This window comes from Hyla sarda, chromosome 1 (genome assembly GCF_029499605.1).
Source record: "Hyla sarda isolate aHylSar1 chromosome 1, aHylSar1.hap1, whole genome shotgun sequence".
Lineage (NCBI taxonomy): Eukaryota > Metazoa > Chordata > Amphibia > Anura > Hylidae > Hyla > Hyla sarda.
In genome coordinates, this window is record NC_079189.1 from 466,141,110 (window position 1) to 466,165,734 (window position 24,625).

Here is a 24,625-nt window from a genome sequence, read left to right on the forward strand (position 1 = left end):
ATTTTTCTTTGTAATGACACCTTTTTATTTAACCATAACATGTACAGCGTAGCCAATAAAATATAATTTTTGGCGGGAAATCTAAAAGACCACAATCTTGCAACTTTTGAGGATTTTGTTTTTTACACAGTACATTTTATGGTAAAACTGACATGTCTTCGCCATTAAAGGAAAATGGACATCCCATTCACCCACACTAAACCCAATACACCGCGTTATAGTGCGGGTAAACAGGAGACCGATGCAGGGTCTCTGACTAATATACATACCTGCAGTCTGGTGCCCGATCCCTCTGAAGACCGGCTTCTATCTGCGCTGAATTGCGCACTGGAGGCGGGCCTGCCGGCTGGATTTGAATATTCATAGTTGCTGGTCACGTGAGCACTCAGTACACTACACATGAAAGTGCATACCCAGATATCAAGACAAAATATAGCATTAAATAGCAAAAATAAATTTTATTCAGCCAACGAATACAAAACAGGCATAGTAAAACCAATTAAAAAGTTCCCCATAAGGGGGACACCACAAAAATCGAAGGGGCAAGGCGCACACCCTCAAGGAGTACGACCATATGACATACATTATTCAAACACTGCGAAGTGACTGTAAGACATAATTTAGCTGGATAAATGGATCATACAATGTTAGAATATAATACACACCATCTAATGCCTATAGCAAGGTAAAAAATATGCAAACCGTAATATATAAAGTGCTAGAAAGGCAGATTAGTACAATATGGATCCCTGATAGTAATACCTATAACACCAGTACAGATGAACAGGGACTAGTAAAACTGGCATTTGCAGGATTGTAAGGAATAACTACGTTCTCCAAGGACCCCACGCTTTCCGTTGCTCTAGGCAACTTCCTCAGGGGAGTCAAGTAGTGAGCACTCAGTAGGCACAAGCGCTCACGTGACAAGCAACCATGAATATTCAAATCCAGCTGGTGGGCTTGCCTCCAGCGCACAGTTCAGCGCAGGTGGAAGCCGATCTTCAGAGGGACCGGGCTGCAGGTATGTATGTTAGTCAGAGACCCCGCATCGTTCTCCTGTTCAGCCGCACTATAACCGGGTGTATTGGGTTTGGTGTTGGTAAACAGAATGACCATTTTCCTTTTTTACAATTTATTTTAATAGTTCGAAATTTTTGCATGTGCACTTCTTTTTTTTAAATTAACTATTATGACTATTAAATCCAAATAATTGCACGGGTCACTGACACATGAGTGTCATCAGTGTCACCTGCACTACCTGCCTATAACAGCAGGTTAGTGCAATGGCACTGGTGACAGTTTGCCTTGAAAGTTTATAGGGCAACAACCACTGTAATGCTTGGCCCCAGGTTTATGCAATACAGTTCCCGTATCAGGTTTCTTAAAGAATGGAACCGTATGCACGTATGGATCTGTACAGTTCCCATTGACTCCCATATACTGTTTTTCACCCGGACCAAAAACTGGTAGGCTACGGTTTTGGTACGGAAGAAAAAAAACGGACCAAACCGTACAAGATGCAAAACGGCACAAACAGATGCATAGTTTGACATACAGTTTTCAATGGAGAGTCAATGCATGCGGTTCCATACAGTTTTCAAATTGAAAACATATACGGGAACTATTGCAAAAACATGGTGTGAACCCAGCCTAAGAGAGGATTTGACCAAGGACAACAGTTAGAGCTTGTAGGTCCTAACACCTTAGCCATAGTTTCAGCACTGTTTATGGGATTACACTTGCGTTTTGCTTTCTGGAGTATTCCATGGTAGAAATCTCCCTGCATTTTTCCAGATATTTCCCAAAAGTCCAGTGATGGGAATTAGGGATCGACCGATATCGATTATTTTTTTTTAAGGGCCGATACCGATAATCTGTGGCCGATAACTTATACCGGTATTCCGGTAAGGCGGTGCAGGGGGGTGGGGCATTATCGGATTATCGACAAGGTAATTGCCGATACCGATAATGTCCAAGATCGTTAATATCGGCCAAACCGATAATCGGTCGATCCCTAATGGGAATGTACTTTAACCCCTTAAGGACCAGCCCATTGTATTTGTGCAAGGGGTAAAAGGAGAAATCGCCCTAAAATTTGTAACCCAATTTCTCTCGAGTAAGGAAATACCTCATATGTGTATGTTAAGTTCTCTGTGGATGCAATAGAGGGCTCAGAAGGGAAGGATCGACAATGGGATTTTGGAGTGTGAGTTTTTCTGAAATGGTTTTTGGGGGGCATGTCACATTTAGGAAGCCCCTATGGTGCCAGAACAGCAAAAAAGAAAAAGAAAAACACATGCATAATATTTTGGAAACTACACTCCTCAGGGAACGTAACAAGGGGTCCAGTGAGTCTTAACACACCACAGATGTTTGACGACTTTTTTTTGTTAAAGTTGGATGTGTAAATGATTTTTTTTAAGGCTAACTGTACCCCTTGTCACGTTCTGTGAGGGGTGTAGTTTCCAAAATGGGGTTACATGTGGGTATTTATTTTTATTTTTTTGCGTTTGTCAGAGCCGTTGTAAAATCAGCCACCCCTGTGCAAATCACCAATTTAGGCCTCAAATGTACATAGTGCGCTCTCACTCCTGAGCCTGGTTTTGCATCCGAAGAGCATTTTAAGACCACATATGGGGTATTTCCGTACTCAGGAGAAGTTGAGTTACAAGTTTTGGGGGTCTTGTTTTTCCTTTTACCGCTTGTGAAACACCAGCATGTTAGTGTAATTTTATGTTTTTTGGTGTAGACCCCAACTTTTCCTTTTCATAAGGGGTAAAAGGAGAAAAAGTCCCCCAAAAGTTTGTAGTGCAATTTCTCTCTAGTACAGAAATACCCCATATGTGGCCCTAAACTGTTTCTTTGAAATACAACAGGGCTCCGAAGTGAGAGAGCGCCATGAGCATTTGAGGACTAAATTAGGGATTGCATAGGGGTGGACATAGGGGTATTCTACGCCAGTGATTCCCAAACAGGGTGCCTCCAGCTGTTTCTAAAGTCCCAGCATGCCTGGACAGTCATTTATTGTCTGGAAATGCTGGAAGTTGTTTTGAAACAGTTGGAGGCTCCGTTTTGGAAACACTGCCGTCCGATACGTTTTTCATTATTATTGGTGGGACAGTGTAAGGGGGTGAATATGTAATGTTTTACCCTTTATTATGTGTTAGTGTAGTGTTTTTAGGGTACATTCACACAGGCGGAGTTTCCCGCTAGGAGTTTGCGCTGCGGCGGAAAATTTGCCGCAGCTCAAACTTGAAGCAGGGAACTCGCTGTAAACACGCCCGTGTGAGTGTACCCTGTACGTTCACATGGGGACAAACCTCCAGCTGTTGCAAAACTAAAACTCCCAACATGTAGTTTTGAAACAGCTGGAGGCACACTGGTTGGAAAACCTTCAGTTAGCTTCTGTTACCCAACTCAGTATTTTCCAACCAGTGTGCCTCCAGCTGTTGCAAAACTACAACTCCCAGCATGTACTGATCACCGAAGGGCATGCTGGGAGATGGTTATGCAACAGCTGGAGGTACGCAACTACAACTCCCATCATGGCGAGAAAGCTGTTTATTGTTCATGCATGGTGGAAGTTGTAGTTTTGCAAGATTTACAGGGCCACGGTTAGAAACCACTGCACAGTGATCTCCAAACTGTGGCCCTCCAGATGTTGCAAAACTACAAATCTCAGCATGCAAAGACAGTAAACTGCTGTTTGGGCATGCTGGGAGTTGTAGTTTTGCAAGATCTAGATGGCCACAGTTTAGAGATCACTGCACAGTAATCTCCAAACTGTAGCCCTCCAGCTGTTGTAAAACTGCAAATCTCAGCATGCCCAAACAGCTGTCTGGGCATGCTGAGATTTGTAGTTTTGCAACATCTGGCGGGTTACAGTTTAGAGACCACTGTATAGTGGTCTCCAAACTGTAGCCCTCCAGATGTTGCTAGGCAACTCACTGGCTTCCGTAGTCTGCAGCATGCCGCACCAGGGAGCCAGCCGCACGTCATCGCCGCCCGCCATTCACCCCCGCCGCTGGTCACAGGACAGTTCGCCCGTTCTGCCCGGGGGAACTGAACTTTAACCCCCCGCCCCCAATCTGCTACAACTCACAGCTGTCTGGGCATGCTTGGAGTTGTAGTTTTGCAACATCTTGAGGGCTACAGTTTAGAGAACACTGTATAGTGGTCTCTAAACTGTAGCCCTCCAGATGTTGCTAGGCAACAACTCACCGGCTTTTGTAGTCTGCACCAGGGAGCCGCACCTCATCGCCACCAATCGCTGCCGGTAAGTGACCGCTGGTCACAGCACAGTTCCCCCCTTCTGCCCGGACTACTGTGGGTGGACAGAGCGGGGGAACCTAACTTTGGGGCTTTTGTTTTGACACAAAGCACTTTATGGTAAAACTGAGGTGTTTTTTTTATTTTTTCTCCCCTGGGGTTCACTACAGCGTTACCCAATCTCCAATCTATTTGTTTTGTTTTACTACTCTTTAAAAAAAATGTAACTCTTCCTGCAAAAGGACTTACTTGTATGTCCCGGAAGCTGCTGCATTTCCACAACAGGAGTTAAACCTAACAGCCTCTTCTTTATTTAAAATTGTAGCTGATGTGGCCCTTATGGATTTTCAGCCATTTTGATTCCTTCTCCTACCGATTGCTTTGTGTTTGCAGAGTGGGGGAATAATCTGATCACTGCAGCAGATCACACTGAACTTCTATCCCTTTACTAACACTAGACTAAAATGTGGTGTAGAATCTTTATTACACCAGTCTTCATTTTTGCGCTTACACAAAGGAAAGAGCAGTGTTCGGCTATATCACACAGGAGACCCAGTCCGTGTAATTACTACACTAAAATTTACCCTCTCTCTCCCAGGAGGTATGGGTACCTACTAGGTGGACCGGCTTTGCAGCAGGAATCAGACATGATCCTGCTCTGTACCGGACAGCCCCGGTTGGTATCCATAACCACAGGCTGCAGCTAAAAGCCTGCAGTGGACGCAAATTGCTAACCATTTGGATATTACGATCAAAGTTGATCATGGGACCAAAGCTAGTAAAGTACTGGTGCCAATCCTTTAGTGAACCTGCTCGGGAGCACTGCACTGCAATAGCAGGATCCTGATCAGCTGATATGACAGCTGGTGGGTCCCTGTCTGCATCTGTGCCGTCCGATCTTTATTCTGTTTCTCCAGGATGCTTTTGCAGGCTGGAGAAGCAGAGTGCAAATAAAACTGATCAATCTTGTGCTATAGTACAGCATTAAACAGTGTTAGCAATGTAATAATTGGAGACAGTTTAAATAAAATAAAAAAGTGTGATCAAGTAGTAACGGCAAAACAAAAATGGTACCGATAAAAACTGCAAGTAGTAAAATAAAATCCCATTCCCACCATTTACAATTTTTCAAATAAAATAATGTACTGTAAATAAAACAAACACATTCCCAAACGCTGTGTGCAGAAATGTCTGAAATATGAGACTATAACATAAAAATTGCATGGTTAATGGTGTAGACGTTCAGAATTTGGTCAATTCATGCACCCCAAAAGATAAAAATAAAAAGTGATCACGAAGTAACATGAAAACTAAGTTGGTACCGATAAAAACAACAAGGGGTAGAAACAGCTGAGCTAAGTGCACTGTAATAAAACCCGATAGGTATGCCTTGTGTTTCAAAGGAAAACGGTCAGCCAGGTTCACCCACACTAAACCCAGGATTCTAACGAGGGGTCACTTAATGATATTGCTTCAGTAGGTCCCGAGATATCAGCTTCCGAAGTTCCATTCTTGTATGCAGAGTGCTGTGGAGGTGCCCCCCCCCCTGGCTGGCCGCTTCTATCTCCCTCAGTTATCTCTTAATACTGCCCCGCTATTTAAATATTCATAGTCTTCAACTCCATGTCCTAGCAGGGATGTGGAATTCCTATCGCCCCACGCCCGGGACATGCAGTGCCGGGCAGGTAAATTTTTCCGGCCCTTAGCCCTGCTTCAGGCAAGCAGGGCCGAACCTGATAATCGCAGCAGTGTTCAGCTGTCTGTATGGAGCGGGCTCTGGACTCGTGCCGCTCCATACTCTGCAGCCCCTGGCTGTTTTCAGTAGCTGGGGGCTGCCGCTAATAGCCAGCATGCGGCGATCGCTGCGGCTGACTATTAACCCTTTAGATCGCCGCTGTCAAAGCTGACAGCGGCATCTAAAGAGACATGTGAATGCTCCCAGGTGGGATAGTAGGGTGGATCACCCTCCCGAACGATCCACTATAGAGGTAGCCGGAGGGCTTACCTCTCCTTCGCTGGTGTCCGTGGCTCTGTCATTGATAGAGCATGGCTGGACTAGGCTCTTTCAATGGATCGCAGAGCACACAGATCAGTGGAGTTCAATAGAACTCTATTGATCTGTATGAGGAATCTAATGATTACTCCTAAAAAAAAGTGTTAAAGAAAGACACACATTAACCCCTTCCATGTTAAAGTTGAAATCACCCCCTTTTCCTATATATGTAAACATAATATGTAAACATAATAAATATGTAAACATAATATGTAAACATAATAAAAATAAACAAACATATTTAGTATAGCTGCGTACGTAATTGTACGAACTATTAAAGTATAACATTATGTATCCCTTACGGTAAATTATGTAAATAAAAAAAAAAAAAAATACCAAACCACAGAATTGCAATATTTATAATATCCCAGAAAAAAAAGTTAAAAAGCGATTAACCCCTTAAGGACCAGGCCCATTTTGGCCTTAAGGACCAGAGCGTTTTTTGCACATCTGACCATTGTCACTTTAAACATTAATAACTCTGGGATGCTTTTACCTTTTCATTCTGATTCCGAGATTGTTTTTTCGTGACGTATTCTACTTTTAGTGGTGAAATTTCATCGATACTTGCATCATTTCTTGGTGAAAAATTCCCAAATTTTCTAACTTTGAAGCTCTCTGCTTGTAAGGAAAATAGACATCCCAAATAAATTATATATTGATTCACATATACAATATGTCTACTTTATGATTACATCACAAAGTTGACAGGTTTTTACTTTTGGAAGACACCAGAGGGCTTCAAAGTACAGCAGCAATTTTTCACAAAATTTTCAAAATCTGAATTTTTCAGGGACCAGTTCAGTTTTGAAGTGGATTTGAGGGGCCTTCATATTAGAAATACCCAATAAATGACCCCATTATAAAATCTGCACCCCACAAAGTATTCAAAATGACATTCAGTAAGTGTGTTAACCCTTTAGGTGTTTCACAGTAATAGCAGTAAAGTGAAGGAGAAAATTCAAAATCTTCATTTTTTTTCACTCGCATGTTCTTGTAAACCCAGTTTTTGAATTTTTACAAGGGGTAAAAGGAGAGAAATCTTCCTAAAATTTGTAACCCAATTTCTCTCGAGTAAGGAAATATCCCATATGTGTATGTCAAGTGTTCGGCGGGCACAGTAGAGGGCTCAGAACGGAAGGAGCAACAATGGGATTTTGGAGAGTGAATTTTTCTGAAATGGTTTTTGGGGGGCATGTCACATTTAGGAAGCCCCTATGGTGCCAGGACAGCAAAAAAAAAAAAAAAAAAAAAAAAAAAAAAATTAAAACACATGGCATACTATTTTGGAAACTACACCCCTCAATGAACGTAACAAGGGGTCCAGTGATCCTTCACACCCCACAGGTGTTTGATGACTTTTCGTTAAAGTTGGATGTGTAAATGAATTATAATTTTTTCACTAAAATGCTGTTTTCCCCCAAATTTTACATTTTTACAAGGGGTAATAGGAGTAAATGACCCCCAAAATTTGTAACCCCATTTCTTCTGAGTATGGAAGTACCCCATGTGTGGACGTCAAGTGCACTACAATGCTCAGAAGAGGAGTGCCATTGAGCTTTTGGAGAGTGAATTTGTTTGGAATGGGAGTCAGGGGCCATGTGTGTTTGCAAAGCCCCCCGTAGTGCCAGAACAGTGGACCCCCCCAACATGTGACCCCATTTTGAAAACTACACCCCTCACAGAATTTAATAAGGGGTGCAGTGAGGATTTACACCCCACTGGCGTTTGACAGATCTTTGGAATAGTGGGCTGTGCAAATGAAAAATTAAATGTCAGACACCTGTGGGGCGTAAATGCGCACTGTACCCCTTATTACATTACGTGAGGGGTGTAGTTTACAAAATGGGGTCACATGTGAGGGGGGGGGGTCCATTGTTCTGGCACTATGGGGGCTTTTTAAACACACATGGCCTTCAATTTCAGAAACATTCTCTCTCCAAAATCCCAATGGCGCTCCTTCTCTTCTGAGCATTGTAGTGCACCAGCAGAGCACTTTACATCCACATATGGGGTATTTTCTTAGAAGAAATGGGGTTACAAATTTTGGGGGTCTTTTTTTCCTCTCTTCCCTTGTGAAAATCAAAAATTTAGGGTAACACCAGCATTTTATTGAGAATTTTTTTTTCATTTTCCCATCCAACTTTAATGAAAATTCTTCAAACACCAATGGGTGTTAAGGCTCACTATACCTTGTTACGTTCCGTGAGGGGTGTAGTTTCCAAAATGGGGTCACATGTGGGTATTTTTTTGCGTTTATGTCAGAACCGCTGTAAAATCAGCCACCCCTGTGCAAATCACCAATTTAGGCCTCAAATGTACATAGTGCGCTCTCACTCCTGAGCCTTGTTGTGCGTCCACAGAGCATTTTACGCCCACATATGGGGTATTTCCATATTCGGGAGAAATTGCGTTACAAATTTTGGGGGTCTTTTTTTTTGCTTTTACTGCTTGTGAAAATAGAAAGTATGGGGCAACATCCATCAGCATGTTAGTGTAAAAATTGAAATTTTTTTACACTAACAGGCTGGTGTAGACCCCAACTTTTCCTTTTCATAAGGGGTAAAAGGAGAAAAAGCCCCCCCAAACTTTTTAGTGCAATTTCTCCCGAGTACGGAAATGTAGTGGTCTTTTTAGGGTACATTCGCACTGGTGGGTTACGGTGAGTATCCCGCTAGGAATTTGTGCTGCGGCGAAAAATTTGCCGCAGCCCAAACTTGAAGCAGGAAACTTACTGTAAACCTGCCCGTTTGAATGTACCCTGTACATTCACATGGGGGGGGGGGGGGGGGGGGCGCAAACCTCCAGCTGTTTCAAAACTACAACTCCCAGCATGTACTGACAGACCGAGCATGTTGGGAGTTGTACTTTTGCAACAGCTGGATGCACACTGGTTGGAAAACATTCAGTTAGCTTGTTACCTAACTCAGTATTTTCCAACCAGTGTGCCTCCAGCTGTTGCAAAACTACAACTCCCAGCATGTACTGATCACCGAAGGGCATGCTGGGAGATGTAGTTATGCAACTACAACTCCCAGCATGCCAAGACTGTTTGCTGTTTGGGCATGCTGGGATTTGCAGTTTTACAACATCTGGAGGGCTACAGTTTAGAGACCACTGCACAGTGATCTCTAAACTGTGGTCCTCCAGATGTTGCAAAATCACAAATCCCAGCATGCCCAGACAGCAAAATGCTATGTGGGCATGCTGGGAGTTGTAGTTTTGCAAGATCTAGAGTGTTACAGTATAGAGATCACTGCAAAGTGATCTCCAAACTATGGCACTCCAGCTGTTGCAAAGCTACAACTTCCAGGATGCCCAAACAGCTGTCTGGGCATGCTGGGAGTTGTAGTTTTGCAACATCTGGAGGGCTACAGGTTACAGACCACCGTATAGTTGTCTCAGACTGTAGCCCTCCAGATGTTGCTAGGCAACTCACCGGCTTCCGTACGATCCAGGGAGCCGCATAGCCGTCCTCTGCTGCCACCGCCGATCGCGTCCCGCTGCCATCGCTGACGGGTAAGTGGACTTTGGCCCCAGTCCTCTGTTGTTTCCCCGTTCTGCCCCGCCTATTGTGGGTGGGCAGAACGGGGGAAACAAAAGTTAACCCCCCCGCCCCCTGATCTGCTATTGGTGGTCGCTTTTGACGACCAATAGCAGGGATAGGAGGGGTGGCACCCCTGCCACCTCACTCCTATCCCTTCAGGGGGATCGTGGGTGTCTTAGACAACCGCGATCCCCCTTATATTCCGGGTGACCATAGACCCGTATTACCCGGAATAGGCGCAAATCGCAAGTGTGAATTCGCCGACATGGGGGGGGGGGAGACTGATGACCGGTCCCAAAATGGTACCAATACAAAAAGTAGATTATGGCGCTAAAAAATTGCCATCATCCAACCTGGTATGCAAATTATTATTATTTTTTTTTTTACAGGGGTCTAAAAATGGCAATAAAAAAATCAAAAAAGTTCATAATATTATTATTTTTTTATTACATTAGTAAAACATCATGGAAACGATACAAATCTGGTATTGCAGTAATCAGGCGGCCTAAAGTATCAAAATAACATGTTAGCTCAACCACAAGGTAAATCGTTTGGAGAAAGTTAATAAAAAATTAAAAGGTATCATTATAGTAGGTACCGTATTTTTTGCCGTATAAGACGCACTTTTTCTTTCCCAAAACTGGGGGGGAAAAGTTGGTGCGTCTTGTACGGCGAATACACCCCTATCGCGGCGGTCCCTGCAGCCATCAACGGCCGGGACCCGCGGCTAATACAGGACATCACCGATCGCGGTGATGCCCTGTATTAACCCTTCAGGCGCGGCGATCAAAGCTGACCGCCGCGTCTGAAGGGAAAGTGACACTAACCTGGCTGTTCAGTCGGGCTGTTCAGGACCGCCGCGATTTCACCGCGGCGGTCCCGAACAGCCCGACTGAACAGCTGGGTTAGTGCTTACAGGACACCGGGAGGGACCTTACCTGCCTCCTCGGTGTCTGCTCCGTGCCGGGATCCGATGTATGGCCGTCGCTCTCCTTCCTTGTCTTCACGTCGTCGTGCACGTGCGTTGGCGTGCGTAACTACGTGATGGCGGTGACGGAGAGCGATGATACTCGGCCGGCAGCAGAGACATTCCGGAGCGACAGGGACACGGCGACAGCGATGGAGCGACATCCAGGGCAGCGGTGACGGGTCCGGAGGGGCGGAGGCACGTGAGTATTACCTCCTATGCAGTGGTCTTCAACCTGCGGACCTCCAGATGTTGCAAAGCTACAACTCCCAGCATGCCCGGACAGCCAACGGTAGTTACGGCTATTATAGGGCAAGGAGGAAATAATTTGTGTAAAAGCAAAAATTGGTCTGAACAAGTGGATCCTCATGAGGGACTAGTGGATTTTGCTCCGTTTTAGTCCCGTGGACAAGTAGTTTTTATTTTATTTTTTTTAATAAAATTTCAACACCCCTGCCTAGTCACCAGTCACGTGAGCGCAGCGCTCTCTGCAGGGTGCATGCGCCAGAAGATTTAATCATGACTGGAGAGCAGGGAAAAATCTTCTGGCGCATGTACTCTGCAGAGAGAGCGCTGCGCTCATGTGACTGGTGACTCCACGTCAGAAGGACATGGTGTCGAAGACTATGAATATTTAAATAGTGGGGGCAGTATTAGGAGATAACAGGGGGAGACAGAAGCGCCATCCGGTGGCCCCCGCCCTCGTTAAAATCCTGTTCACCCACACTATAACCCACTGTATTGGGTTTCGTGTGGCTTAACCTGGCTGACAGTTTTCCTTTAATAATACTCCACTGCACGATATATTAGCGCAAACATTTTTTTTTTCTGGACTGTTCTTTGATTTAAATCATTTCCAACATTTAGGGTTATGTTTACATGTAAGGATGTATTCACACGTACAGTATCCTGCGCATATTTGATGCACAGGATTTGAAGCAGCTGAGTTTAATGTAAACTAAATGACTGAACACAGCTTCAGATCTGCAGCTTGAAGTACTGCCCTTCAAATATGCACAGGTTACTGTATATGTGAATAGACCTTTTTATGGGTATCTGTAATATAATAAACAATACTCTGCTGCCACCCTACATGAACTGCTCACTCAGCCAGTCACTGGGGTCACTAAAAGGCCAGTTCTGTACATTTCAGTGAAAAAAGTATTCCCCAGAAAGCCTGCTTTAAAGTAGCAAGTAGATGAAAATCAATGTAATGCATGCTGCTAATCATTGGCCAGTTTTGTACGTTCAATCCTCTTACTGCAAAGTACAGAGTTTGCCTTTGCTAAAAGAAATAAAATTATTTTTTGTTTTACAGAGGGAGAAGCAGTGGAAAAGGTCCTCCTCAATCTGTAAGTTTTTATGATTGTTAGAACCTAACATTTTTATTTATGATGGATAAATGACCTCATATTTAGCTTTTTATCAACAACCTGTCTCAAAATCTAATCTAGTATTTAAAATGACATAAATAATCTGATAGGTTTTCCTAGGAGGACAGAAGATTTGAAAAGCTCCAGGTGCATTTTAGAATAAAAAAAAAAAAAAATTTATATATATATATATATATATATATATATATATATATATATATATGTGCATATACACAGCGCATTACATTGTTGATAAGCATATATATTTGGGCAAAAATCCACAATGAAAACTGAATGTTATGTTTTCATTTTTAGATTGTGTGACTGCTATTTTTTCAGTACACTTTGAAGAAAATGTATGAGCCCATCGTCACAACAAGTTAACCTAGGTCCTTCCACTGCATGGTATACCTTTTACAGCAGGAAACTTAAAGGAAATCTGCAGTAAGATAGACTTATCCACAGGATAGGGGATAAGTGTCTGATTTGGGGGGGGGGGCTGAACGCTGGGACCCCCTTAGATCTCCTGCACGGGGCTGCGGCTCTCCCATGCAGGAGGCGTGCCGGCCACAGTATGACACTGTGGCTGATACTCCTCCTGCATGTGGTACTATGGGAGAGGCGGGACGGGGGGGTCAGTCAAGCTCAGTGAGCTCGACGACGCGCGCATTAGCCGGTGGACGGGGATAAGTTTTTCACTGCAGTTGTCCTTTACGGTTATACACCTACATTAGTCGTCAGCTGAACACTTATTTTCCGACTTCTATACATCCTCTGCTTGACCAAGCTTGTATGTGTTATCAATCGAGAGAGGAGAAAACTTCTGCTATTGGTGGTTTAGCTCTCGACAGAATTAAAGGAAATAAAACAAATGTTAGGCACACACATTAAGGGGCCCTATAGTGGGCTGATTGGCACTCAGTTACTTAGCCTTTGAAGACTCAATCATTCACGTGTGCATACTGGAGAGACAGAGGGGCCAATGTGCGGCCAATAAGTATCTTGTTGGCCATAGAATGGGTGGCCTTTACCCATTTCTCTTAAACTTAGGCTTATGTTTCAGGAGAGGTAGAAACCAGTGTTCATCTGTGCAAAATAAAATGGCCTTGGATTGACTGGAGGCAGTCCCCGCCTTTTTTGCAAAACACCTTTTTACAAAATAAAATAGGTTGCTGCAAATCTGCTGCGACTGCAAAAAACATGCAGCAGACCTGAAATGGTATTTTTATCTTTTTTCCCCCTAAAATATTTGGAAGTGGGGGAAAAAAATTACTCTGTACCTAAACATAAAATTTAAATAGTTGTCAGTGCTCCTGAAATAATTGAGTCATAGAAATTTGTGTGACACTTACAAAGTTCTACATAATTTAAACACTATTTAGAAAAGTATACAAAGTCCTCTTTGGCCAAAAGTGGAATTCTTTTTGCAACATTTTACTGCAGATGTATGTTACTGCTTCAGCCAGATAGTTTGTTCCATTAGAGGCTCTTCTATGAATAATTGTCGGCAAATTAAAAATAAATACGCCCAGTCTGTAATTCTTAAAGGAAAACTGTCACATATTTTCTCCTGCACTATTCACCAGTATTGGTGGATAGTGCGGGAGACGCTGATCAAAACGAGATCTACCTTGGTCTGATCCGCGCCGCCGTTCGCCCGCAATTGTAGTTTTAATCTCTGTGTATATCCGGCTGTAACTGGCAAAGGTGGTGCTTCTGCGGGCTAACTGACACTGACGTCAGCGCCGCTCATGAATATTCATCCCGCCCTCTGGTTAGAGGGAGAACAGGAGGGATGAATATTCATGAGCGGCGCTGACGTCAGTGTCCGTTAGCCCGCAGAAGCACCGCCTTTGCCAGTTACAGCCGCATATACACAGAGATTAAAACTACAATTGCGGGTGAACGGCGGTGCGGATCAGACCAAGGTAGGGCTCGTTTTAATCAGCGTCTCCCACACTATCCACCAATACCGGTGGATAGTGCGGGAGAAAATATGTGACTGTTTTCCTTTAAGATTCCGTCCAGTACTACTGGGGATATAGTTTGATAAAAAAGAGAGCTCTTGGGTGTATTTAAACATCATTTTTGATACCCAGGAATACAATATACTGTATGTATGCTGTGAGGTTTAAATCCTGTTTAAATAATAAATATTCTTTAAAGAGTCTTTGTCATTTGGATAAGCAGCAGCAAAGGAAGTCTCTTATCTGAGCACAAAGCCTGTATTGTAGCTGGTAAAAGTAAGGAATGTGCATAGATCGAAAGCTACTGTTAGTGTTGTGACATTTCGGCTCAATTTTATTATGGCTTTTTCACACCCGATTTGTTCAGCATTTTAAACACTAAAAAATTGCCATGAATATTGTTGCCATTTTCTTTTTTTTTTTTTTTACAGTTAACATGCATGTTTTTCTGGCATTTCGTACAGAAAAGCTATTTTTTTAAAAACCTCAGACCATGCTACATCTAAAATATAATAAAATGGCACTGACCAAAGAAACACCAAAAATCAAAATGCTTTTTATGTAATGCATTTTATTTTTAATTATAGAGTAAAGAAGGATACACACACACACACACACACACACACACACACACCCACCGTATATACTCGAGTATAAGCAGAGTTTCTCAGCACGATTTTTCGGGCTGAAAACACCCCCCTTGGCTTATATGAACTCTCCACTCTCAGTGGTCTTCAACCTGTAGACCTCCAGATGTTTCAAAACTACAACTCCCAGCAAGCCCGGGCAGCCATCGGCTTGCTGGGAGTTGTAGTTTTGAAACATCTGGAGGTCCGCAGGTTGAAGACCACTGCGGCCTTCGACATCATCCAGACCCCCCACCCCCTTTAGTTTTGTACTCCCCTCCGCTCGGCGGGACGTTAGGGTGCGCTGGTCCGGTGCTGCAGGACTGTCCGGTGGGATAGTCATTCCGGACTGTCCATCTTCACCGGGGGGGCCTCTTCTCTGCGCTTCGGGCCCAGCCCCGGAATAGTCATATTGCCTTGATGACGACGCACAGGGACGTTCATTAGCAACGTCCCTCTGCGTCGTCGTCAAGGCAACGCCTCTACTCCGGGCCCGAAGCGCGGAGAAGAGGCCCCCCCCCCGGGGAGGATGGCAGCCCGGAACGACTATCCCACCGGACGACCTCCCCACCGGACAGTCCTGCAGCACCGGACCAGCGCACCCTAACGTCCCACCGAGCGGAGGTGAGTACAGAACTAAAGGGGGTGAGAGGGTGGGGGGGCTGGATGCTGTCGAAGGCCGCAGTGGTCTTCAACCTGCGGACCTCCAGATGTTTCAAAACTACAACTCCCAGCAAGCCCGGATAGCCGATGGCTGCCCGGGCTTGCTGGGAGTTGTAGTTTTGAAACATCTGGCTTGCTGGGAGTTGTAGTTTTGAAACATCTGGAGGTTCGCAGGTTGAAGACCACTGTATCAGACATTGACAAGCAGTGATGATGAAGGGGGGTGGGGGATGATGACAAGGGGATGATGAAGGGGGGGATGATGACAAGGGGATGATGAAGGGGGGGATGATGACAAGGGGATGATGAAGGGGGGGGGGTGGGATGATGACAAGGGGATGATGAAAGGGGGGGTGGGTGGGATGATGACAGGCGGTGATGATGACGGGGGTCTGGATGATGACAGGGGGATGATGTATTTCCCACCCTAGGCTTATACTCTAGTCAATAACTTTTCCTGGGATTTTGGCGTAAAATTAGGGGCCTCTGCTTATATTCTGGTTGGCTTATACTCGAGTATATACGGTATCTCTATAAATATATAGCTCTATGGAAGAACCGTTCGACAATCTTTGGCTCTCCCATAGAACTTTATAGACGGGGCGTGGCGGATTCACTTCAGGCGGGGGTCGTGACGCACCGCTGTGAAGGAGAGCCGGGGCTCCAAACAGGAGATTATTGTGGGCCCCAGTGCGTTGGCCCACCATGATCCTTCGGCTGGGGGATAAGTTTTATTTATTTTTTTTCTCTCTCCATGATACTTCTTTAAAAGTTATACAAGGAATCCTTTTTATTTATTTATTTATTTTTTCATACTGAGAGAATAGTGGATGCATGGAATAGCCTTCCTGCAGAAGTGGTCGCTTCAAATACAGTGAAGGAGTTTAAACATTCATGGGCTAGGCATGAGGCTATCCTTCATATAAGATGAGGATAAGGACTATTTACAGTATTCAGAAATATTGGTCAGCCTAGCTGGACCAAAAGGGCCTTTTTTTTTTTTTTTTTTAAATCAGATTCTTATTGAATTTTTCCAACACAAAATAACACAAATCTCCACCAGTGAGGGCTCCTGGCCACAGCCATTGAGACCAAGCAAACACACCTTAGGGAGCTAAGATAGTCGCTCCATACACCGACCAGATAAGTTCAAGCACTGCCTGCCAATACACATCTAAAAGGGGGCAATCCCACATCATATGTACCAAATGTGCCTCCAACCTACCACACTTGGGACAAGCAGAATCAGACCTGACCCCAATCCTCTGTAAGAACAGTGCAGTTTTGTACACCCTATGCAGAAGCTTACAGAGAAGATGGGTAGTGGGTGAGGAGTCAGGAGGCCTAGTAAGGGTACCTCAAGGTACCTAGTAAGGGTATCTCAAGTATGCGTAGCGGGACCAGATCTCCATGTCGTGCCATAAACAAGCGTCCTGTAGGACCTAGTGTACTGGCATGTGCCCAACCCCGTATTTGGTGCAATTGGAAGGCCAAAAAATACAACCAGGGGTTTGGAAGGGCTAAGCCGCCTAAAGACTTCCCCCTCTGAAGCGTTTCCCATCTAATTCTAGCAGGGCTAAAGAGAGGGCTGTATCTCCCAAAAATAACATACCATCCGCATAGAGTGCTACCCGCTCCTTAATAGAAGCATACTGAAACCCCAATACAGCAGCGGAAGTTCTAATAAGGCAAGCCAAAGGCTCAATAGCTAAAGCAAAAAGCAGAGGCGATGGGACACCCCTGCCGTGTGCCCCTTTGCAGACAAAATGACTCTGACAGCTGACTGCTCTAAGTCTGGCAACCGGGTTCCTATATTATAACTGTACATAAGAGAGAAACCTAGGACTAGAGATGAGCAAAGTTACAGTAATTCGATTCATCATGAACTTCTTGGCAGTTGCTGACTTTAACCTGCATAAATTAGTTCAGCTTTCAGGTGCTCCGGTGGGCTGGAGACTCTCTTCTAGGACTGTATCCACCTTTTCCAGCCCACCAGAGCACCTGAAAGCTGAACTCATTTATGCAGGCTAAAGTCAGCAACTGCTGAGCCGAGTGGTTCATCGAATTACTGTAACTTTGCTTCAGCAAGGCCAGAAGGAGAGGAGGTCCAGACTCTCCAAAATTTGTCTAGAGGCATCTAAAACTTGGTTAAAATCCCCACTAAGAGGAGGAGCTACAGGGAACCCAGACACAATAGAGAAAATGTGATGCAACACAGCACCACAATACGGAGGAGGGACATATACACTCACAGTAATGTCTTCGGTGAGACACTTCACAGACCAGGCAAACAAAGCATCCATCGGGATCCATAACAGATGAGATCGCCTTAAGGGAATGGATTTATGAACCAGTATACTGACTCCCCTAGCATGAGAAGAGTAAGTAGAATAAGAGGAACCAACCCAAGCTCTATGGAGGTCCGCAGTATTGTCTGACATCAAATAAAACATATTATAGCAGGTTGGAACTGTCTCACCAAATTAAAAATGGCATAACGTTTAGTAACCTCTCCTAGTCCCCAGACATTCCTCCCCACATTAAATACCGTCATCATGCAGGGAGAGCCATAAATGAACATAACGGACCAGAGGAGACCAGCATACACACCCACAGTTAACAAGACAAGCAACAGACAAGAGAAGATCGAGAGACTGAAAACAAACCAAACAAACACTCCAAAATAAAACACAGAAAACTCAGTCACCCACAACACCGCGGCATGCGGCACCAGGGGACGCCAATATGATCACACCAGTCAGCAGCACACTCCAGAACCCATGGGGACATCCATCCCACAACACAGAATGGAAAGATACAGGTGCAGGCTAGAGTGAAAACATACAGCGAGAATGCAGTGAACCAGCCAAACATAACCTAGCAAGCAGTAGAAATACTCCTGCAGTATAAATCACACCCCTTAAAAAAAAAAGTGAGAACAATCCCATAAAACAAGAACTAGCAACCCCCTTCCCCAAGCATAGAGACATTAGTATCTAAAACAAGATGAGTCCCGGCCCAGCATAAAATACACAAAAGTACAGTAGAAAAATAAGAGAGGCAACTTCAGAATAAGGCAGTCCACCAAGGGGGCAGTATCTTAAACTAAAGAAACAGATCAGGACCCGAAGAGTCCCCTACATGCCCTCTAGCGCAGCTGATTTTCTTGGGCGTCCAACCAGCGGATGGCTGCATCAACTCCCTTGAAAAAATGGGTAGTACCTATAACCAACACACGCAGTCTAGCTGGGTACAGCATAGAGTACTGGACCTCTAGGGACTGCAAACGCTTCTTAACATCCGTGAACAAGGCCTGCTGCTTCTGCACCTCTGCTGAGAAGTCAGGAAAAAATGAAATGACATGACTGTCCACTATGATCGGCTTGCTAGGGAGAAGACAGCCTAAAAATCAAGTCCTGATTAATGTAAAAGTTTCACAAGCATAGACTGGGGTGGACCCCCCTGGTGGGAAGGGTCTAGTAGGGACCCGATGGGCACCTTCCACAGCAAAAAGAGGGGTTACAGGGGTTGTGTGCTGCCCTGCCTTTCGGAGCTCTGCTCGCAGCTTCCGGAAGTTCATTACTCCGAACGCTGTGTGCGGGCTTCCGTGTTAGCGCCCACCCCTCAACGAAAGTCTATGGGAAGGGGGTGCGACCGCTGTCACTCCCACTTTCCATAGACTTTCGTTGAGGGGGCAGGCGTGACGTCACGAGGGGCTGGGCGTGACGTCACGATGGGGCAGCCGCGAACACGGAAGCCCGCACACAGCGTTTGAAGTAATTAACTTCCGGATGCTGCGAGCGGAGCTCTGAAAGGCAGGGCAATGCACAACCCCTTTAAGTTGTCAGTCCCAAAAACATCCTTAAGCCAAGTTTCCATGTACTCAGTAGGTTACCGCCCCTCACATTTTTCTGGGAGCCCCACAATACGCACATTATTTCTGCGTAGCATGTTCTCCAGGTCATCCGCTTTAGCTTTGAGGAAGGCAATGTCCTGACCATGTCTAGTACAATCTCGCACTACAGGAACAACCGCATCCTCCACATCAGATTCTGCTTTCCGCAGCAGAGGTGCGATCCGTCACTTTCTGCAAATCCTGGCAGATGAGAGAAATGTCAGACTGAACAGTTCCCACCTGAGTAGTCTGTTGAACCAGAGTCAGGTTGCACCTTTGTATGTCAGCAACTACAGCAGCCAGGGTAGGTTCAGCAGGAGGCCTAGGTGAGGCAGCCGCTGCTGCAGCAGACAGCACAGACGGAGTATTAGGCAAAGAAACGTTTGAGTCCTGAACAGAGGCTTGCAGGAGAGTCAGGGGACGGGGACCGTAAGGCGATCTTCTCCAATTTAGCCACCACCTCCTGTTGTAATGCCAATTTTATTCCTTAGGTTAGCAGACATACCCATTCCTGGTTGCGAGGGGCCAGCCCCATCCTTTGTTCTTCTTCCACTTATTTCTGGCCATGGAGTGTAATAGAAAATGCACACAGCAGGATTATAGCAGAAAGCACAACAGATAGGCAGGGACCCACAGTACAGTCCAGCAGCAGAGGGGAGGGGAGCACCACAAGATCAGTGAGAAAGGGCACATCACCCCAGGCAGTATGCAGCTTTCCCCAGTTCTTTACTTGTGAATAGAGTAGTACAGTGGTGGAGGGAGGAACACCCCTGTGTCTGTCCAATGTGATAGTAACGGGAGCCCCCGTCAGGAAGGAGGTGTAATGGAGGCAGACACACCAATGCAGGAGAGCAGGCACTAGGGGTTAACAGATTGACAGCAATGGCCAGCTCCAGATCCCCACCCCACCACTGCAATGGGGGGGGGGGGGGTATGTGTCAGTCACCCCCAGTTTAGGGCCCAGAAGAGAGGTTCCCCCACAGAGCTGCCGCCGAAGAGGTATAATGACGGCAGCCCCGCAGCTGGAACGCTCCCTCACCTCCTCTGTCTGCACGTTCGCTGAGTACAGCAGCAGTGCTGCTCCCGTTGGCTATCTTCCGGTGAAGCAGAGGCTCCATCCTGCCCCTCCAACAGCAGGGACTTAAGGCAGTAGTTTGTGGCTGGCGCTCCAAGATGGCAGGTGAGCGAGAGGTGCCGCACTCACAGGAGTTCATCCCGGCACTCCACACTGCACTGCGCTAGACAGAAGAGGATCTGCCACCACCCGGATCCTCTCTGTTACCTCCAATTAGTACTAAGGCAGAGGGCCGCGAGTCGGACAGGCAGGTAGCAGGAAAGGCCGAGGTTTCAGTGCCTACTTCCAGTTAGGGCGCAGCAAGCCTACAGAGTCCTCCACAACCTCAAATACTGCCACCAGGGGGCAGATATAGGGGGACAAGTTCCTCGGAAAGTTAGGATGGAACAGAATAGAGCAGGATGGTTCCTCAGGATGGCAGGAGCTCTCCACGCACACGTCTGCTCAGGCAGCCTTGCAGACCATGCCCCCCCCAAAATGGCTCTTTGTTTCTATGAAGCATTTGGCTGCTACATTTTAGCTCACATCAACTACACACAATGTTCAATTTTTAAACAAAAGACTTAAACCCGTCATCCAAAATGACATTTATGGCATATTCATGAAACATTTCAGAAACACAAGCTATCCTGTTTAAAGTAACTCAAATTAAATTCAGTGGAAGTTATGCAAACTTTATAAAACACTGTTACTTATATATATTTTTCTGACCACCTCTGAAGACTCAACCAGGCTGGAGGACATTATCTTAAAGAGAATCTGACAGCTGTCTACCTGCACTAAACCCAATATACTGGGTGATTGTGTGGGTGAATAGCTTAAAGGGTATGCCGGTGGAAAACAATATATTATTATTAATTTATTTATTAAATGGTACCAGAAAGTTAAACAGATTTGTAAATTACTTCTCTTAAAAAATAAATCCTTCCACTACTTATCAGCTGTTGTATGCTCCAGAGGAAATTATTTTCTTTTTTAATTTCTTTTCTGTCTGACCCCAGTGCTCTCTGCTGACTCCTCTGTCCATGTCAGGAACTGTCTAGAGCAGGAGCAAATGGCCATAGCAAACCTATCCTACTCTGGAAGTTCCTGACATGGACAGAGTTGTCAGCAGAGACCACTGTGGTCAGACAGACAGAAATGAAATTCAAAAAGAAAAGAACTTCCTCTGGAGCATACAACAGTTGATAAGTACTGGAAGGATTAAGATTTTTTTAATAGAAGTAATTTACAAATCTGTTTAACTTTCTGGCACAAGTTGATAAAAAAATAGTTTCACCAGAGTACCCCTTAAACCCCTTAAGGACTCAGGGTTTTTCAGTTTTTGCACTTTCGTTTTTTCCTCCTTACCTTTTAAAAATCATAACACTTTCAATTTTCAACCTAAAAATCCATATTATGGCTTATTTTTTGCGTCACCAATTCTACATTGCAGTGACATTAGTCATTTTACCCAAAAATTCATGGCGAAACGGAAAAAAAATCATTGTGCCACAAAATCGAAGAAGAAACGCCATTTTGTAACTTTCGGGGGCTTCCGTTTCTACGCAGTGCATATTTCGGTAAAAATTACACCTTATCATTATTCTGTAGGTCCATACGGTTAAAACGATACCCTACTTATATAGGTTTGATTTTGTCGCACTTCTGGAAAAAATCATAACTACATGCAGGAAAATTTATACGTTTAAAAATGTCATCTTCTGACCCCTATAACTTTTTTTTTTATTTTTCCACATACAGGGCGGTATGAGGGCTCATTTTTTGCGCCGTGATCTGAAGTTTTTATCAGTACGATTTTTGATCTGACTTTTTGATCACTTTTTATAAATTTTTTAATGGTATAAAAAGTGACCAAAAAATAAGTTTTTTTGCGCGTACGCCATTGACCGTGCAGTTTAATTAATGATATATTTTTATAGTTCGGACATTTACGCACCCGGCGATACCGCATATATGTTTATTTTTTTATTTACACTGTTTTATTTTTATGGGAAAAGGGGGGTGATTCAAACTTTTATTAGGTAAGGGGTTAAAGGACCTTTATTAACACTTTTTTTTTTAAACTTTTTTTTTGCAGTGTTATAGGGACCTATAACACTGCACACACTGATCTCTCATGCTGATCACTGGCGTGTATTAACACGCCTGTGATCAGTGTTATCTGCGCTTGACTGCTCCTGCCTGGATCTCAGGCACGGAGCAGTCATTCGTCGATCGGACACAGAGGCGGCAGGTAAGGACCCTCCCGGTGTCCTGTAAGCTGTTCGGGACGCCGCGATTTCACCGCGGCGGTCCCGAACAGCCCGACTGACTAGCCGGGATAGTTTCACTTTCACTTTAGAAGCGGTGGTCAGCTTTGATCGCCGCTTCTAAAGGGTTAATACCGCACATCGCCGCAATCGGCAATGTGTGGTATTAGCCGCGGGTCCCGGCCGTTGATGAGTGCCGGGACCGACGCGGTATGATGCGGGATCGCGACGCGATCCCTCTTCATATCGCGGGAGCCGGCGCAGGACGTAAATGTACGTCCTGCGTCGTTAAGGGGTTAATCTTATTGGGGGTGTAGGTGCAGAGTTCTGTCCTTTCCAGCTTTGCAGCAGCTCATCCAGCACCCCTTCTTCATCAATATTCACTCCTTAGCCTGCCCCCTTTGACATAAGAGCCGAGGTGGGGTTCCTCGGGTGTAGCGAGCAGAACACTCATACCGCATCCACCCTTCGGCCGGCTCTCACGTCACGGAAGGGGCCAGGTCGGGAGTGGATATTGATGATGCAGGGGAGCTGGGCAAGCTGGTTCCCTGCCCTTCAATGCGTGCTGGAGCACAATATGAATAAAAGCTTGAAAGGGCAGAACTCTGCCCCCCTGCCCCCAATAAGAGTAAGTGACCCTTCATTTTAAAGCTCTTTACCCACACTATAACCCAGTATATTGGGTTTAGTGCGGGTGAACAGCTGTCAGGGCTGATGCAGAGTAACACTGTGTGTCTTCTCATAGCAGAATCTGCAGCATATTTCCCACAGCGTGACATTCGCATGTGCTCAGTGTGACCCTACCCTTTAATGTAGAAAACAATGACTGGTTGAAAAAAAAAAAAATATATATATTTTTTTTTCTCTCTCTACTAACATGCTAACAGCAACAGATAGTTTGGTACTTTGCTGTCACTGGCAGGGAAGTCCCTATAGAGTTGGCAGTTTTTTTTTTTTTTACTACTTTTTTCCTTCTCAATCTTAATGTATATGAATAAGTTCATGACCATCAGTATATTGCAGCTCCATTTTTTTTTTTTTTGGTGTTCTGCTTGAGTCCACATTCAAGCGATCAGTTAATTTGGCAGCACATCAGTGCCTAGGCCGTAGTTGTCATTTGACTGGTCAAATGAGCAGTTTGAGAATCTAGAACTATTGTATCATACTTATTGTGCCCAAATGTTCATTCTTTTGTTTTAAACTTTTTTTTGTTTTGTTTGCTTAGTCTTTGCTTCTGTCTTAGGTGTTCATAGTACACAGCTTCTTGCTGCAGTCTTAGTGCTGATGTTAAAGGGGTACTCCAGTGGAAAAAATGTTTTCAGATCAACTGGTGTCAAAACGTTACACAGATTTGTAAATTACTTCTATTTAAAAATCTTAACCCTTCCAGTATTTGTCAACTGCTGTATACTACAGAGATACTACAGTGAAATTTGTGAAGTTCTTTCCAGTCTGACAACGGTGCTCTCTGCTGACTCCTCTGTCCCTTTCAGGAACTGTGCAGAAATGAACACAAAGAATATCCATGTGTGACTGATCCACGCCAAACGCTAATCCCAAACAGAAGACACAGGCGTTTTATGAATCAATAAAACATCACTTTATTACATTTGATTATATAGAAAAAAAAACATACCGTATATACTCGCGTATAAGCCGACCCGAATATAAGCCGAGGCCCCTAATTTTACCCCAAAAACCCAGGAAAAGTTATTGACTCGACTAAAAGCCTAGGGTGGGAAATATATTATCCCCCCAAGTAATCATCCAGACCCCCGTCATCATGTCCGGGCATGCTGGGAGTTGTAGTTTTGCAACATCTGGAGGTCCGCAGGTTGAAGACCACTGATGAAGGGGGGATGATGACGAAGGCCGCAGTGGTCTTCAACCTGCGGACCTCCAGAGGTTTCAAAACTACAACTCCCAGCATGCATGGAC

General features: G+C 44.8%; 1 protein-coding gene across 8 annotated transcripts in view; it reads left to right on the forward strand.

Annotated features, from left to right (window-relative positions):
• Positions 1-24,625, forward strand: part of ATXN2 (ataxin 2) — a 150,993-nt gene that overhangs the window by 18,245 nt on the left and 108,123 nt on the right. For all 8 annotated transcript variants that reach the window (XM_056536191.1, XM_056536182.1, XM_056536168.1 and 5 more), the window contains exon 2: positions 12,155-12,188. Coding sequence is in view for 7 of the 8 variants with exons in the window: in XM_056536182.1 (XP_056392157.1) it covers positions 12,155-12,188 (34 nt within the window). In the remaining variant the exon portion in view is untranslated. The remainder of the gene's footprint in view (positions 1-12,154; positions 12,189-24,625) is intronic.